The 15,158-nt window shown below is 35.8% G+C and overlaps 2 protein-coding genes across 5 annotated transcripts in view; one reads left to right on the forward strand and one right to left on the reverse strand.

Annotated features, from left to right (window-relative positions):
* Positions 1 to 2,732: 2,732 nt before the first annotated feature.
* Positions 2,733 to 11,025, forward strand: LOC111707591 (cell wall protein PRY3). 2 transcript variants are annotated; one of them, XM_023480723.1, is made up of 8 exons: positions 2,733 to 2,850; positions 6,730 to 6,819; positions 7,510 to 7,627; positions 7,996 to 8,075; positions 8,124 to 8,219; positions 8,535 to 8,630; positions 9,241 to 9,762; positions 10,733 to 11,025. In XM_023480723.1, the coding sequence occupies exons 1-8, from the start codon at positions 2,750 to 2,752 to the stop codon at positions 10,935 to 10,937; spliced, it is 1,308 nt and encodes a 435-aa protein (XP_023336491.1). In that variant the 5' UTR covers positions 2,733 to 2,749; the 3' UTR covers positions 10,938 to 11,025. The 2 variants fall into 2 exon arrangements, with proteins under 2 accessions (XP_023336491.1, XP_023336492.1); XM_023480724.1 differs by having other exon boundaries at positions 2,739 to 2,819.
* A 2,038-nt stretch (positions 11,026 to 13,063) lies between these two features.
* LOC111707584 (substance-P receptor) overlaps positions 13,064 to 15,158 on the reverse strand; it is a 29,347-nt gene continuing 27,252 nt past the window's right edge. For 2 of the 3 annotated variants that reach the window (XM_023480711.1, XM_023480710.1), the window contains exon 17: positions 13,064 to 13,595. Coding sequence is in view for 1 of the 3 variants with exons in the window: in XM_023480710.1 (XP_023336478.1) it covers positions 13,548 to 13,595 (48 nt within the window). In the remaining 2 variants the exon portion in view is untranslated. The remainder of the gene's footprint in view (positions 13,596 to 15,158) is intronic. The other variant, XR_002766478.1, reaches the window with a different exon arrangement.

The raw sequence follows: 15,158 nt of genomic DNA on the forward strand, positions 1-15,158 counted from the left end.
TCCTTTAATGTCTAGGGTATGTTAAAAAATAGAAATTATGATAATGACAATGATAAGCTTCAATGTTTTACAAAAACGTTTAATTTCTCAAAAATATAAAAAATGTTCTCCCGGAAAATACGCCATGTTGCTATACGTAGCTGTTTCTATACGTTGGATTTCTTTAAGGTTTGACGCCGTTCTCTTTGAAGTATTATCTAGAATGGCCATGTCCTTTGGTTGTTTGAGATTAAAAATTATTAAATAAAATTAACATATTTGTGCCTGAACTTAATATTTTCAACCGAATTTGCCGATGTCTCCTAAAAAGAACATATATTTAGTTTTTGAATTTTGCGAATAATCCATTTGACTTGGGAAATAATTTACAATAAAAAAATCCCAACATATTACAATAACTATGTTTTGTAGAAGTTTAAACTTTATTTGCAGAAATTTAGATTTTTTTAAAAAGCAAAATTTAAAATTGAAATAAAAAATTAGCTCGAAAGAAACATATTGGTCTTTTCCATGTGTGCACCGGTCATTGTCGGTTAGGTTTTCCCGTTTTCAGGGGCAAAACCCCCGCAAAACAAGGTATAGAAAACATATCAGGTTGACTTCAATGGAAGTTTTATTTTTTGTTGTCATCTCAGTAAAGTAGAGTGGAAAAACGCGGGAAATCTTTATTTGTATATTTTTGTCCATTTCTAGATCTGAATAAAGATAAAGAATGGGCCTGTTTTCCATAACCAGCCCCCCCCCCTCGCCCCCACCAATCCATCCATACCAAATCTTCTCTTTTAATTATCTTTATCTTTCAAGACCCCCCCACATAGATTCAGCCTCCTTATAAAATGTCTCATCAATTTTTGAGACTGGGCTGACTTTGAAGTGTCGCAACGCCCTAAGCTTAGATTTTACCGCTCTAACTCACTTATGCTTTTCTGTAGCCCTTCACATGTACATTTTAGCACTATAAAGCACTTCTTGTTAGATTTGGTTTTTTAGAAGTAAATGGCAAAATTGTCAACGATTTTTGTTTGAGAGCGTGAGACCATTAAATCGCAGTGCCCCCCCCTTAACTGAAAAAAGTTGCCTACACATTTTTATTCATTGAATGCAAATTATCCCTTATAAACTATTTCATACTTTCATATCTATTTCATATCTAAATAAGCTTTATCAAATATGAAAATTAACTTTTTAATAATACTTTAAACAGATTTTGAATGAGAGATAAAAACTAGTCCAGGTCCGTTCCTTGGCTCCAGTTTGTCTCGTATACCCCAATCCTTTCTTCTCCCTCCCCTCCCCTCTCCCCTTTCCAGCTCTTCCATTCCGTGTTCAACTATTCCTCACATATCCAGCTTCCCTCCCCACTTTCCAGCTCTTTATTCTCCCATATCCAGCTTCCCTCCTCACTTTCCAGCTCTTATTCTCCCATAACCAGCTTCCCTCCCCACTTTCCAGCTCTTATTCTTCCATATCCAGCTTCCCTCCCCACTTTCCAGCTCTGTATTCTCCCATATCCAGCTGCCCACCCCACTTTCCAGCTCTTATTCTTCCATATCCAGCTTCCCTTCCAACTTTCTAGCTCTTTATCCTCCCATATCCAGCTTCCCTCCCCACTTTCCAGCTCTTTATTCTCCCATATCCAGCTTCCATCCCCACTTTCTGCAGCTCTTTATTCTCCCATCCAGCTTCCCTCTCCACTTTCCAGCTCTTTATTCTCCCATATCCAGCTTCCCTCCCCACTTTCTGCAGCTCTTTATTCTCCCATCCAGCTTCCCTCTCCACTTTCCAGCTCTTTATTCTCCCATATCCAGCTTCCCTACCCACTTTCCAGCTCTTTATTATCCCATATCCAGCTTCCCTCCTCACTTTCCAGCTCTTATTCTCCCATATACAGCTTTCCTCCCCACTTTCCAGCAGCTCTTTATTCTTCCATATCCAGCTTCCCTCCTCACTTTCCAACTCTTATTCTCCCATATACAGCTTCCCTCCCCACTTTCCAGCTCTTTATTCTTCCATATCCAGCTTCCCTCTCCACTTTCCAGCTCTTTATTATCCCATATCCAGCTTCACTCCTAACTTTCCAGATCTTTATTCTTCCATATCCAGCTTCCCTCCCCACGTTCCAGCTCTTATTCTCCCATATCCAGCTTCCCTCCCCACTTTCCAACTCTTTCATTTCCAGCTTTTCTTCTTAACCTTAATGATGGAATCTTGAGAATGCTGAGATCCAAGATAACAGACAGACAGATAGACGGACACACAACCATTCTGTCACATGGGGGCTTTTTCTTTAGTTCTTTTCTACCGGCCCAACCTGTTACTACGGACAGAGATCCCCACGTTGTACTTTTATTCACATTCTTTGGTAGAGAAAACAGTTTCTTGTCTTCAAAGAAATAACAAGTCTGTTTTAAGATTTTGAATAACAAGTCAAATAAAATTTCTTTGTGAATTTTCTACAGGGCTACCCACAAAGGATGAGACATCAGAGATGTCTGTACGGAATTTACCAAATCTCTTTAGTTATATCTTTGATTTCCTGCAACTGTAAATGAGTTTCTTCCTATACTCTATCTTTAAAATGACCATAAAAAACTATATTTAAGGCTTAATTTAATCTTGTCATATTTACAAAGTTTCCGGTCGTCTTTACAGTGCATCCTTTGTGTGTAACCCTGCGTGTACATTACTTTAATGCTTTGAAGCTTAACAAATAATTTAACTTAATTAAAAGTTTACCTAGAATCCGAAAATGCGAGGTATTAGGTTGGTTCTCTTACTGGAGGTGATGTCAGGAGTAGTTTATAGTCAGGACTACTACTGTAAGTTTTCATCTTACCATACAAACTGCAGGTAGGACTAACAGGGACTTTTCTTATAGATCAGAGATTAGGACTAGCAGATTTATCAAGAACTCAGAGATTAGGACTAACAGATTTATCAAGAACTCAGAGATTAGGACTAGCAGATTTATCAAGAACTCAGAGATTAGGACTAGTAGATTCATCAGGAACTCAGAGATTAGGACTAGCAGATTTATCAAGAACTCAGAGATTAGGACTATCAGATATATCAGGAACTCTAAGATTATAACTAGCAGATATATCAGGAACTCTAAAGTTAGAACTAGCAGATATATCAGAAACTCTAAGGTTAGAACTAGCAGATATATCAGGAACTCTAAAATTAGAACTAGCAGATATATCAAGACTGCATGAGTACTAGGAAATATATCAGGAACTACACAAGGACTAGAGGACATATTAAGGACTAGGACAAGGGGACAAGAAGAGATACCAGGAACTATGAGAGAATTAGAATATATATCAGGAACTATAAGAGGACTATAGAGAGTAATCAGGACCAACACTAGAGAACTAGTATAAATATCAGAACTACAAGAGAAGTATAAGTTATATCAGGAACTATGAGAGAACTAGGAGATACAGGGTGTCCCAAAAAACATGGGAATTCAGTGACGAATTCGATATCGTCTTTTTAACTAATTCTTAGATTTAGTATTGTGATACCTACTGAGAAAGCTGTAATCTGTAAGAGTTTCGTCTGCTATATTCACATTTTGTTTGTTTATGTTTTGACTGCATACGGTTGTACTTAGTAAAACAAGAAAATTGCAGCATACAAACAGTGTAAACTTGTCCGTATTTACTGTTCATCTTGCGGAGACATTATAGACACATATTTACAGTCTTTTATCCTTTTCATAAAATAAACTCTAGCAGACATAATAATATTATGGCTTTTAAAATTAGGTAACACAATGCAAATTCATAACAAAGACGATATCGAATTCGTCACTGAATTCCCATGTTTTTTGGGACACCCTGTATATCAGGGACCATGAGACTATATTTATCAGGGACTATGAGGAAAGGATATATCAGGGCCTATGGGAGGACTAGGGTATATATAAGGGACTATGGGAGGACTAGGGTATATATCAGGGACTATGAGGGAACAAGGAGATATATAAGGGCCTATGGGAGGACTAGGGTATATATCAGGGCCTATATGGGAGGACTATGGTATATATCAGGGACTATGAGGGAACAAGGAGATATATCAGGGCCTATGGAAGGTTTAGGGTATATATCAGGGCCTATGGGAGGACTAGGGTATATATCAGGGACTATCTGAGGGAACAAGGAGATATATCAGGGCCTATGGAAGGACTAGGGTATATATCAGGGCCTATGGGAGGACTAGGGTATATATCAGGGATTATGAGGGAACAAGGAGATATATCAGGGACTACAAAAGAACATATCAAGGACTTCCACAGAACTAGAAGATATATCAAGGACTTCCATAGAACTTGAGGATATATGCTATACTTGTGATCTTAATAAATCCTAGGATAGTCGTTTCTAAAAATGCTCGAGCATAATTTACAGCCTATTATAGAAACGGTCGTTGAAGTGCTGATTCTTATCTTTAAGGATTGCAGACCACATTTTAAGGTGTATTGAACTAAAAAAGAAATCTAAATTTGGTAAACGGGTTTCACGGATCAATATATTCACTTTGGGACAAAGGATGAGGTAAGGGTGGAGTAAGATACTAGGGAGGGGTGGAGTAAGATACTAGGGAGGGGTGGAGTAAGATACTAGGGAGGGGTGGAGTAAGATACTAAGGAGGGGTGGAGTAAGATACGAGGGAGGGGTGGAGTAAGCTCCCCTTTTTCCGTTCTTGCTCCGAGCCCATTCTTCGTTCCCACCCTATCATTCCCTCTTTTTTTCAGCACTTCCTCCTCTTTTTTGTTCCATAATCTATCCCTCATCTATTTTCCACTCCACCATTCCTATTATCTTACTCCACCCCTCCCTCGTAGCTTACTCCACCCCTCCTTAGTATCTTACTCCACCCCTCCCTAGTATCTTACTCCACCCCTCCCTCGTAGCTTACTCCACCCCTCCCTCTTAGCTTACGCCACCCCTCTCTAGTATCTTACTCCATCCCTCCCTAGTATCTTACTACACCCTTTAGTATCTTACTTCACTCCTCCTCTGAAAAAGACGATTTTTTTACAATTTTATCTTTACTCAAAAATCAGAAAAAAAAGATTCGAGTCCAAATTCAATTTGGGTTTAGCCTAAACCATTTTCGATTTTTTTTATGTTGAGCGGCTCAACTAGCATCTATGTAATTTCGATAATAAGGCATCGATGATTTTCACTTTCTGAAATGCAAAAAATATTCTCTTCAGTTCGTAATTAGTTTAACGTCTGAAAAGTTTTTCTTTGATAAATCAAGATTTGGAAACTCCTCGTGCAGTTTTCATACTTTCTTCTTAAACCTTGATTACCAATTAAAGTTTTCAGACAATAAAATCATTAATTAGTTTCGGACTCTCCGACACTTATATATATATATACTTTGCTTGCTTGGCTGGATATACAAAATTACAAAAACTTGTTTTTGATTCTTGTAAAAGCTAGCTAGCAGTTTTTGATATTGCAGAGGTTATTGTCACTTTCATCAGATGGAACATTGAGATAATTCTTTCCTGGAGGTTCCTTAAGGAACCGCGCTTATAGGGGTTCTCTTCCATAAACCTCATTTATAGGAGTGTCTTCCAGGAACCACGCTTATAAGGGTTTTCTTTCAGGAACCACGCTTATAGGGGTTTTCTTCCAGGAATCTCACTTATAGGGGTTCTCTTTGAGGAACCACGCTTATAGTGGTTCTCTTTCAGGAACCACGCTTATAGGGGTTCTCTTCCACGAACCATTCTTATAGGGTTTCTCTTCAAGGAACCACGCTTATAAAGGTTTTCTTCCAGGAACCTCACTTATAGAGGTTCTCTTCCAGGAACCTCACTTAAAGGGGTTCTCTCGTTCAGGAACCACGCTTATAGGGGTTCTCTTTCAGGAACCACGCTTATAGGGTTTCTCTTCCATGAACCTCATTTATAGGAGTGTCTTCCAGGAACCTCACTTATAGGGGTTCTCTTTCAGGAACCACGCTTATAGGGGTTCTCTTCCAGGAACCACGCTTATAGGGGTTCTCTTCCATGAACCTCATTTATAGGAGTGTCTTCCAGGAACCTCACTTATAGGGAACATTGCTTTTAGGGGTTCTTTTTCAGGAATCACGCTAATAGGGGTTCTCTTCCAGGAACGCACATATGTTTCATTTTTGGAGATCATTATGGCTTTTATCGTCATATGGGAAATCTATGAATCATCTGTTGTGTGAGGTGCAGGGTTTTAACCCGTGACTACCAATGTGGACACCAATCCGCTTTCTGGTCGGTGGAAAGTGTGCTTAACTTCAGTGATTTCACGAGAACTGGTCTAAAACACTAACCACCCAACAACTGTATCCTTAAAACCTTCATCTGATCAATAATTAGGAAGAAATGGTCGTTTTTAAAGGTTTAAATGTGTTAAGTTCTGAGAGGTCTGATAAAGTCAATTTTGTAGAGGAACCACAATTGAAAATAATCTTTTTTAAATTTTAAACATTGATATCCTATTCATACTGGATCAGATAAAGCTTTTAATGACTTGTGGATTAAAACTCACGACAGAATGTAGGAAAAGTTCAGAACTTAACACTTTCCAAGATTGAAAAATGATGATATTTAATTCCCGGTTTGCTACTTATTGAGAAGTTAGAGTACCGATTTGATCCTTACATTCCATGAATTACGTGTACTGTCCCTTTATCTATTTTTAATTTATGTTTGTTTACCTTATTTTAAACTAGGTACCGTGGTGTGTCCAGCAAGTGTGGTAATCTGTACTCCCAAGGTTTATCTAGTTCAGAACAATCAAATGTTCTCGATGCTCATAACAGGTAAAAACATAGATGGCAGAAACTTATTATTGTTAAAACAGATTTATTTTGTAAATTGTTGGACACTTTTCCAACGACAACGTCCAAAATGTATTTTGTCAAGTAGCAGCTTCCCAACTGTGCAATTTCCCAAGCGGCATCTTCCCAAGTTTGTCATAGCCTCAGCTCTCGTCCTCCAAGACGGCCCGTTCTAGCCGCAGCGCTCGCCCCCCCCCCCCCATTCTGACCTAAATTCTTGCCCCTAGGTTGCCGCTTGGGAAATTGCTCATTTGGTAAATTGTCACATGGGAAGTCGCAATTGGGAAAATGCCTTCGGGAAAACACCTTTTGAAAGGATCAATTAATCCATTCAGAAAGCAGTAATCCATGCTCATCGGTAGTCAGGTTAATTTAGTTAATTCCGAATGGTCTGACTATTTAAGGAATATGCTATCTTACCATGAGATGTTTTGAAAATTTGATTCAGCTGTTTTTTATGGATTAACGACTGAATCGCTTCAAATAACAAATTTTGGACTCAAGTTTTAGTGCAAAATAATAATGATTATTATTAAGATTATTATTATTTTACAGGACTTTTTTATAATATTTTCGACATAAATACATCTAATAGAAATTTAAAGTAGAAATCTATTTATTTGGTTTTACAGACCAACTCTCTTTAAGCAGTTGACTAACAATATATTGCAGGCTGCGTGCTAGTGTAGCCAGTGGACAGACCAACCAGCCTAGTGCAGCCAACATGATGAAACTAGAATGGGATTCAGAACTTGCAAGTATAGCCCAGCGACTAGCTGACCAGTGTAAAGTAATTCAATTATATTTATAAAGTAGTAATCTCTGTTTATTTTTTTGTTATATCATAACTCATGCAAAGTCTTTGAATAATTTGTTTTTAATTTTAATTTTGGAACTTGGAACCACAGGAATGTCTAATATAGGGGGGGGGGGGGCGGATGGGATGTGTCGATCCTACCTTTCTAAGCCTAGCCTAGCAGTCAAAAATAAAAATTTAAGAACTTTAACTTAATTCAATAGTTTAGATGCTGTGGAGGTTTAAAAATATATATTTTAATGAGAAACATGTTTCTACATATATCCATTTTCCTGGGGTTGGCATTTTCAATATTTCATAAGATTTCGCTTTGTCAAAAAATGTTTATAATTTTTTTTCAGTATGGTCACGACTGCTCCTCGTGTCGTAAGGTCTCTAGGTTTAATGTTGGACAAAATATATTCATTACTTACGGATACCTGTAAGCTTTATTATTATTGTTATTAAAGTTATGATTATCATGTTTTAGGAAGGATGGAACAGACTGGAATAAAGCTTTAAGAGCTTGGTTTGATGATGAAATAAATCTGTTCCCAACATCTTATATTTCACCCTTCAGATATATGTAAGACATTTTCATCCCTTTTTCGAGTAAAAATGTTCTGAAAGTTCGCTAAAAAAATGTTGATTTTAACTTTTCAGTTAATTGAATGCTTAGGTTAATTAATTAAATCTTATGTTTATCAATGTTCAATGTTCATGACTTTGAAGTGTCGCAACCCCCTTGCCTTTAAGTATACCTCACTTTACTCAAAGATAGTTTGTGTAGGCGGCGTATATATAAATTTTAAACTTTTGGATCACTGTGATCCTGCAAAAACCAGAATTATAAATGTTTGGTATCTTACTTTAATTATTGAACAATCCCTTAAATACCTAGACAAAAGACCGGACACTACTCCCAGCTGATATGGGCGGAAACTACCAAGGTTGGATGTGGGTTTACCTCCTATACATCCGGACAATTCGTAGCCAGGTACACAATCTGGAAATATTAGTTTCCAGGTATACAATCTGGAAATATTAGTTTCCAGGTATACAATCTGGAAATATTAGTTTCCAGGTACACAATCTGGAAATATTAGTCTCCAGGTATACAATCTGGAAATACTAGTTTCCAGGTATACAATCTGGAAATATTAGTTTCCAGGTACACAATCTGGAAATATTAGTTTCCTGGTATACAATCTGGAAATATTAGTCTCCAAGTAACAATCTGGAAATATTAGTTTCCAGGTATACAATCTGGAAATATTAGTTTCCAGGTATACAATCTGGAAATATTAGTTTCATGGTATACAGTTTGGAAATATTAGTTTCCGGGTAAATAATCTGAAAAGTACTTTATTAATAAAACTAAAATGTCGTCTTTTTCACTTTACCGAAATAAAAAAATAATAATAATAATTAAATTTAAAAAAAAGAGAATCAGATAACTATGTGTAGAAACTAGGCGACATGAACAGATAAAAGAAGAGGACAAGAATTATGCAGATAAAAGAAAAGGACAAGAATTATGCAGATAAAAGAAGAGGACAAGAATTATGCAAAGTAAAATTTTATAACGAAATTTTATTATTGCTCAGACTGTACGTGTGTAACTACGGACCAGGAGGAAACCGTATTGGAGGAGAGATGTACCGTATTGGACAGAGTTGTACACGATGCCCTTCACAATCTACCTGCTCATTTACCTACCCAGGACTCTGTGCATCCTCTCCATCATCATTCTCATCCTCATCCTTCATTCCAACATCATTCAACCTTTCATCCTTCAACCCGGCGTCATACAACCCTTCCTCTTTCTCATCCTCATCATCTTTTGAACCCTCCTCCTTTAACCCAGCTTCATCCTTTGTACCCTCATCCTTCTCACCATCTTCATTTTCTCCCTCATCCTCATTCTCATTATTCCCCTCCTCATCCTCGTTCTCCTCCTTTCCTTCCTCATCCTCATTCTCTTCATTCCCCTCCCCTTCCTCCATCTCTTTATCATCCTTCCCCTCTTCCTCCTCTTTCTCGTCATTCCCCTCCTCTTCCTCCTCCTCTTCATTCTCCTCCTACCCGTCCTCCTCCTTCTCCTCCTCCTCCTCCTCTTTCTTCTCCAGGTACTTTTCTCAAAACCAATTTCCAACCATTTTTGCACATACAAATTGTTTGTTGATAAAAGAAGTTTAAATGTTTATTGCTTCAAAATCAATTCTATCATCATACACTATTTGAGTTTATATTCCTAATGTGCATATCTTTTACTATTCGGACTATTTGAGTTTATATTCCTAATGTACATATCTTTTACTATTCGGACTATTTGAGTTTATATTCCTAATGTGCATATCTTTTACTATTCTGACTATTTGAGTTTATATTTCTAATGTGCATATCTTTTACTATTCTGACTACTTGAGTTTATATTTCTAATGTGCATATCTTTTACTATTTGAGTTTATATTCCTAATGTGCATATCTTTTACTATTCTGACTATTTGAGTTTATATTTCTAATGTGCATATCTTTTACTATTCTGACTACTTGAGTTTATATTTCTAATGTGCATATCTTTTACTATTCTGACTACTTGAGTTTATATTCATAATGTGCATATCGTTTACTATTCTGACTATTTGAGTTTATATTCCTAATGTGCATATCTTTTACTATTCTGATTACTTGAGTTTATATTCCTAATGTGCATATCTTTTACTATTCGGACTATTTGTGCAGTCCTGCGAAAACTACAGTTTACATAGATTTGTTGCTTTCATTAATTGACCTTGTGGACTCAATGGCTCTAAAAATGTTTTTTTTTCTTCATTATTTCAACTAGATAATTTCAATGTTCAATCATTCAGTTTGCTTTGGGTTTTCTTTCTTTCAAATATATTAAAGAATTGATTTTTTGCTACAAACATAAATTTTCAAATCCCTATTTCTTTGTAACCTGATGGTATTTTATATTTTAACCTTAGACGGTTTGATTTATCAGAATTCATAGTTTGAATAATGAAAGGTATAGGGGTTATAAGATCAGAGTTTGTGACAAAAACTTAATTTTTTTCTGAAGATAAAAAAATTTAGAAATGGAAAATCACTGAGTTTCCAAGATGGAAAACAAGAACAGGACGGACAAGAACATGAAGAACAAGAATATCTAAAAGAACAAGAACAAGATGGACAAGAATCTCTAGAACAAGAACCTCTAGAAGAACAAACCAAACTAGAGGAACTACAAGAAGAGAAAATATTCAAAGATCTGATCAACCCAACTTCTGTCGAAGTTTAGAAATTTGATAATTTCTATATGCGCATTTATCTAAATGATCATGCGCAACCGTGTTTTTTGAAAATAAACGCAATCTTAGTCTTCCTTATTAATTTGTCTTATGTTCTTGTAGTTTGTAAAGATCATCATTATTTTGTATTTTTATGACTTTCTTGTCAAAAAAAAGGTTCACCACAAACAAGAAGTATACAACTAATATAAGTTCAACTACGGAGTGTCCCACGAAACATGACATTTTATAAATAGTTATTTTTAGTTAAACAAATCTTTTGCCTAGTTATATTTTACTTTGAAATCAATTTTAATATAACATGACTCCCATATAATATTTTCATTGATCTTTGGTATCAAACAACTGAACAAATAATGAAAAAAGTCATTTTAAACAACTGTCATGTTTCGTGGGACACCCTGTATATAGGAATTGTTCATTTGGCGTACAGTCCCGTTTTTCCTTAAACTGTCTGTGTGTGTACTGTACAGCTTGCTCTAGCAGGTTCAAAGTCGACCCAGTACTGGAGTTTCCAGTGAACTAGCTGAGCAGAAACAATATTTTCATTAGTACAGTACAACTCAAACCAACAATTTGAAAGTGCGACATCATGATTAAAAAAATATTTTTGAAATTTTTTATTTAGCTGGACAATCTTTTTGTTCCGTTTGTATAACTTTAAAGTAATTTTGGCTGTCAGAGTCAAAATTCTGCATAATGCAATTTTTAGAACATAAAATTTTCAAATTTGTTCAGGGTGCTTAAGTTCCCACTAGTTTACCTGTTCATTCTCAAGCCAACAATTTTTAAAATTGGTGTGCATATCAAAAAAAGTCGACATTTATTTCCGGGCAAGATTGCCAAAGTTGCCATAAAAAGTTTAGGCCCGATTGGTTCAACTGTTTTGACGTTGATTGGATACAAACAACCAGACAGACAAGCAAAGTATAAAGATGTGCTAGGATATTGGATACAAACAACCAGACACCCAAGCAAAGTATATATAAAGATGTGCTAGGATATTGGATACAAACAACCAGACAGACAAGCAAAGTATAAAGATGTGCTAGGATATTGGATACAAACAACCAGACAGACAAGCAAAGTATATATAAAGATGTGCTAGGATATTGGATACAAACATCACGACAGACAAGCAAAGTATATATAAAGATGTGCTAGGATATTTTCAGAAAAAAAGAATAAGGTTGAATTATTTCTTAAATGCTGTCGTGGTCAAATATAAAGTTGTCAAGTTGGTCGATTTTTCTGTTGCCATCCATTGTACTTGACAATCAATTTGGTCGCGGTTAAAATCTGTTAAAAATTCACAAATTATGTTCCAATTATTTTAACTTTATTTTTCACAAAATTAGAGATAACATTCGACTACTTTACAATATAGCTGTGGTGGAAATTTTTGAATGAACGGTATAACAAAATAATTAATTACATCAGCTTTTAAACACAAATATAAATTACTCTAATTCTGGCTTCATATCATTATTCTTCCAAATTATATTTTTTACGCGGATTTGTAATTTTGTTTCATTTTGAAATTTCAGCACCTTCATGCATAATATATATGAACAATTCACAAGGTTAATTCGTATATAAAAAAAGCAGGTTTAAAAGCGAATCCTCTGATTCTAATCTAATTATGCCAACATATTGAGTCCATCAAAATACAACAATTTACGAAACTTTAATGATATAACAATGGCCAACGAAATATTGAAAAGGAGAATGGAGATATAAATGCAGGGTTACAACGGCTTATATAAGCAATGTTGATATGGTATTAGTGCTCTCTGAGCGGAAAACTATAGAATTGAGGATATCGAGATCAATGCTTGATCTACTCTTTTTAATTAATCTGCAGATTAGTTTAATCGTCATTTGATATCAAGAAACGTTTCTAAATTTCAAACAATCGGAGTTTCGTTTGTAGAAACCGAACAGCCAATCAGGAGCCGGGAAATGTGCACCCAACCAATGAGATAATTGTCATTGATCTGAACCCAGTATGTATATCCAAAAAAAGAGGATTAACAAGCAAATCAAAAGTGCCTACAGTGGATATTGAGAATAACAAAAGTTCTCAGGTCTGATCAGATTTGTGATAATGTGTAGCTAAAAACATTCATGAACAATCTATAACTGAACTTGTTAATTAACATAATTATACTTCTGAACACATTGATGACAATCTAAAATTGAACACATTAATAACCGTTTGCAGCTGAACACATGAACGAACTCATTTTGGAACATTTTACAATTTTCTTCATCGTCAATTTACAATTAAATGCGTTGATAAGCATTTTACAGCAAAACAGATTGGTAAATATTTGACTGCCCCTTTGATGAACATGTTACAGCTGAACTCATTGATGAACATTTTACAGATGAACACATTGATGAACATTTTACAGCTGAACACATTGATGAACATTTTACAGCTGAACTCATTGATGAACATTTTACAGCTGAACTCATTGATGAACATTTTACAACTGAACTCATTGATGAACATTTTACAACTGAACTCATTGATGAACATGTTACAGATGAACTCATTGATGAACATTTTACAGCTGAACTCATTGATGAACATTTTACAGCTGAACACATTCCTCTTCTTTCTCCAGTCTAGTCGTTTCAGTCTAAACATTTTCAAAATTACTTCAAGGGTAATTTCAAGTGACACTTTATGCAAGGTTGACAATGTCCTATTTTTAAAAGCACACATCGTTGTATACTTTATGTCTCAAGAAATTGAGGCTTTGCCACAAATTCAAATTTTAAATTCCCTATATCTTTGCAACTTATATCTTTTCATTTGATCCAACAGAAGTCATAGTTTGAATTGGGTTGCAAAGATATAGGGCTCATAAAATCAGAGTTTGTGGTAAAAACTCAATTCCTTTTATCGTATTTTTAAGTTAATTAGTCTTTTCGATTAATAAAGTTTATAGAGAGAAGAATTTTTAAAAGTACCCCAAAAAGCTTTGTCTGTTAAAGTATGAATGGGAGCAATGGATATGCATGTTTTTGTTTTCATAAGAAACAATGGAGAAATTCACAGATATAAACATTTTTCCGAGTTCCGCATTTTTGATCAGATTAAGGTTTCAGATTACCGATGTAAATCGGACATTGCTAGATGGGCGGATTTTTGGTAACGTCAATTTCGTAATGACAATTTGGTAATGTCAACTTGGTAAGGTGACAACTGACAATTTGGTAAGTTCACAAAAGTGACAATTTGGTAATGACAATTTGAAACGACAGTTTCGTAATGACAATTTGGTAACGTTATAAAAGTGACAATTTGGTACCAACAATTTGGTTATGACAGATTTGATAACGACATGAAAAGTGACATTTTGGTAGTGACAATTTTGTAGGGTGAAATAATAAAAAACTAATAATATGGTAAGTATACATATTGCATTAATTGTATTATGCAGGGTTAGGTTAGGTTAAGGCAATTTCTGGGCTGCACGCTGTGGCTAGGATTGGCTCGAGGGCCGAGCGCTGCGGCCTCTTAAATGTTAAATGTTGACTGTAGCTGATTATTTCGCGCTTCTTGTTTAGCAATTTTCGTTGAATTTTGTAACCATAATATCCTGTTCTAGCCGCAGCACTCGGCCCAAAAGTAGTCTTAACCCTACCAACTCAAAATAATGTGAGAGACAGCACTTTTATTTAACATTTAAGAGCCCGCAGCGCTTAGCCCCCTAGCCCGTCCTAGCCACAGCGCTCGGCCCAAAAGTAGTCTTAACCCTACCAACTCAAAATAATGTGAGAGACAGCACTTTATTCAACATTTAAGAGGCCGCAGCGCTCAGCCCCCTAGCCCGTCCTAGCCACAGCGCTCGGCCCAAAAATAGTCTTAACCCTACCAACCCAAAATAATTTGAGATACAGCACATTATTCAACATTTAAGAGACCGCAACGTATAGTTCCCTAGTTCAAGCTTGCCGCAGCGCTCGGCCTCAAAATTGTCTTAAAATTGCCACTTTATGTAGTTAACAAATTGTCATTTTTATGAAGCAATCAAATTGTCATTGCCAAATTGTCACTTTTTGTAGTTACCAATTTGTCATTACCAAATTGCACTTATATGTACCAAATTGCCACTTATATGTCGTTATCAAATTGTCACCTTACCAAGATGGCATTACTAAATTGACGTTGCCAAAAATCCGCCTATCCACTGCGA

This window comes from Eurytemora carolleeae, unplaced genomic scaffold (assembly GCF_000591075.1).
Source record: "Eurytemora carolleeae unplaced genomic scaffold, Eaff_2.0 scaffold812, whole genome shotgun sequence".
Taxonomy (NCBI): domain Eukaryota; kingdom Metazoa; phylum Arthropoda; class Copepoda; order Calanoida; family Temoridae; genus Eurytemora; species Eurytemora carolleeae.

Bases quoted from the DNA above. Each gene is read 5' to 3' on its own strand.
- LOC111707591 (XM_023480723.1), top strand. From the start codon at position 2,750: ATGCGAGGTATTAGGTTGGTTCTCTTACTGGAGGTGATGTCAGGAGTA. The intron at 2,851-6,729 runs GTAGGACTAACA...ATTTTAAACTAG, and splicing joins TCTTACCATACAAACTGCAG to GTACCGTGGTGTGTCCAGCA. The intron at 8,631-9,240 runs GTACACAATCTG...ATTATTGCTCAG, and splicing joins TCCGGACAATTCGTAGCCAG to ACTGTACGTGTGTAACTACG.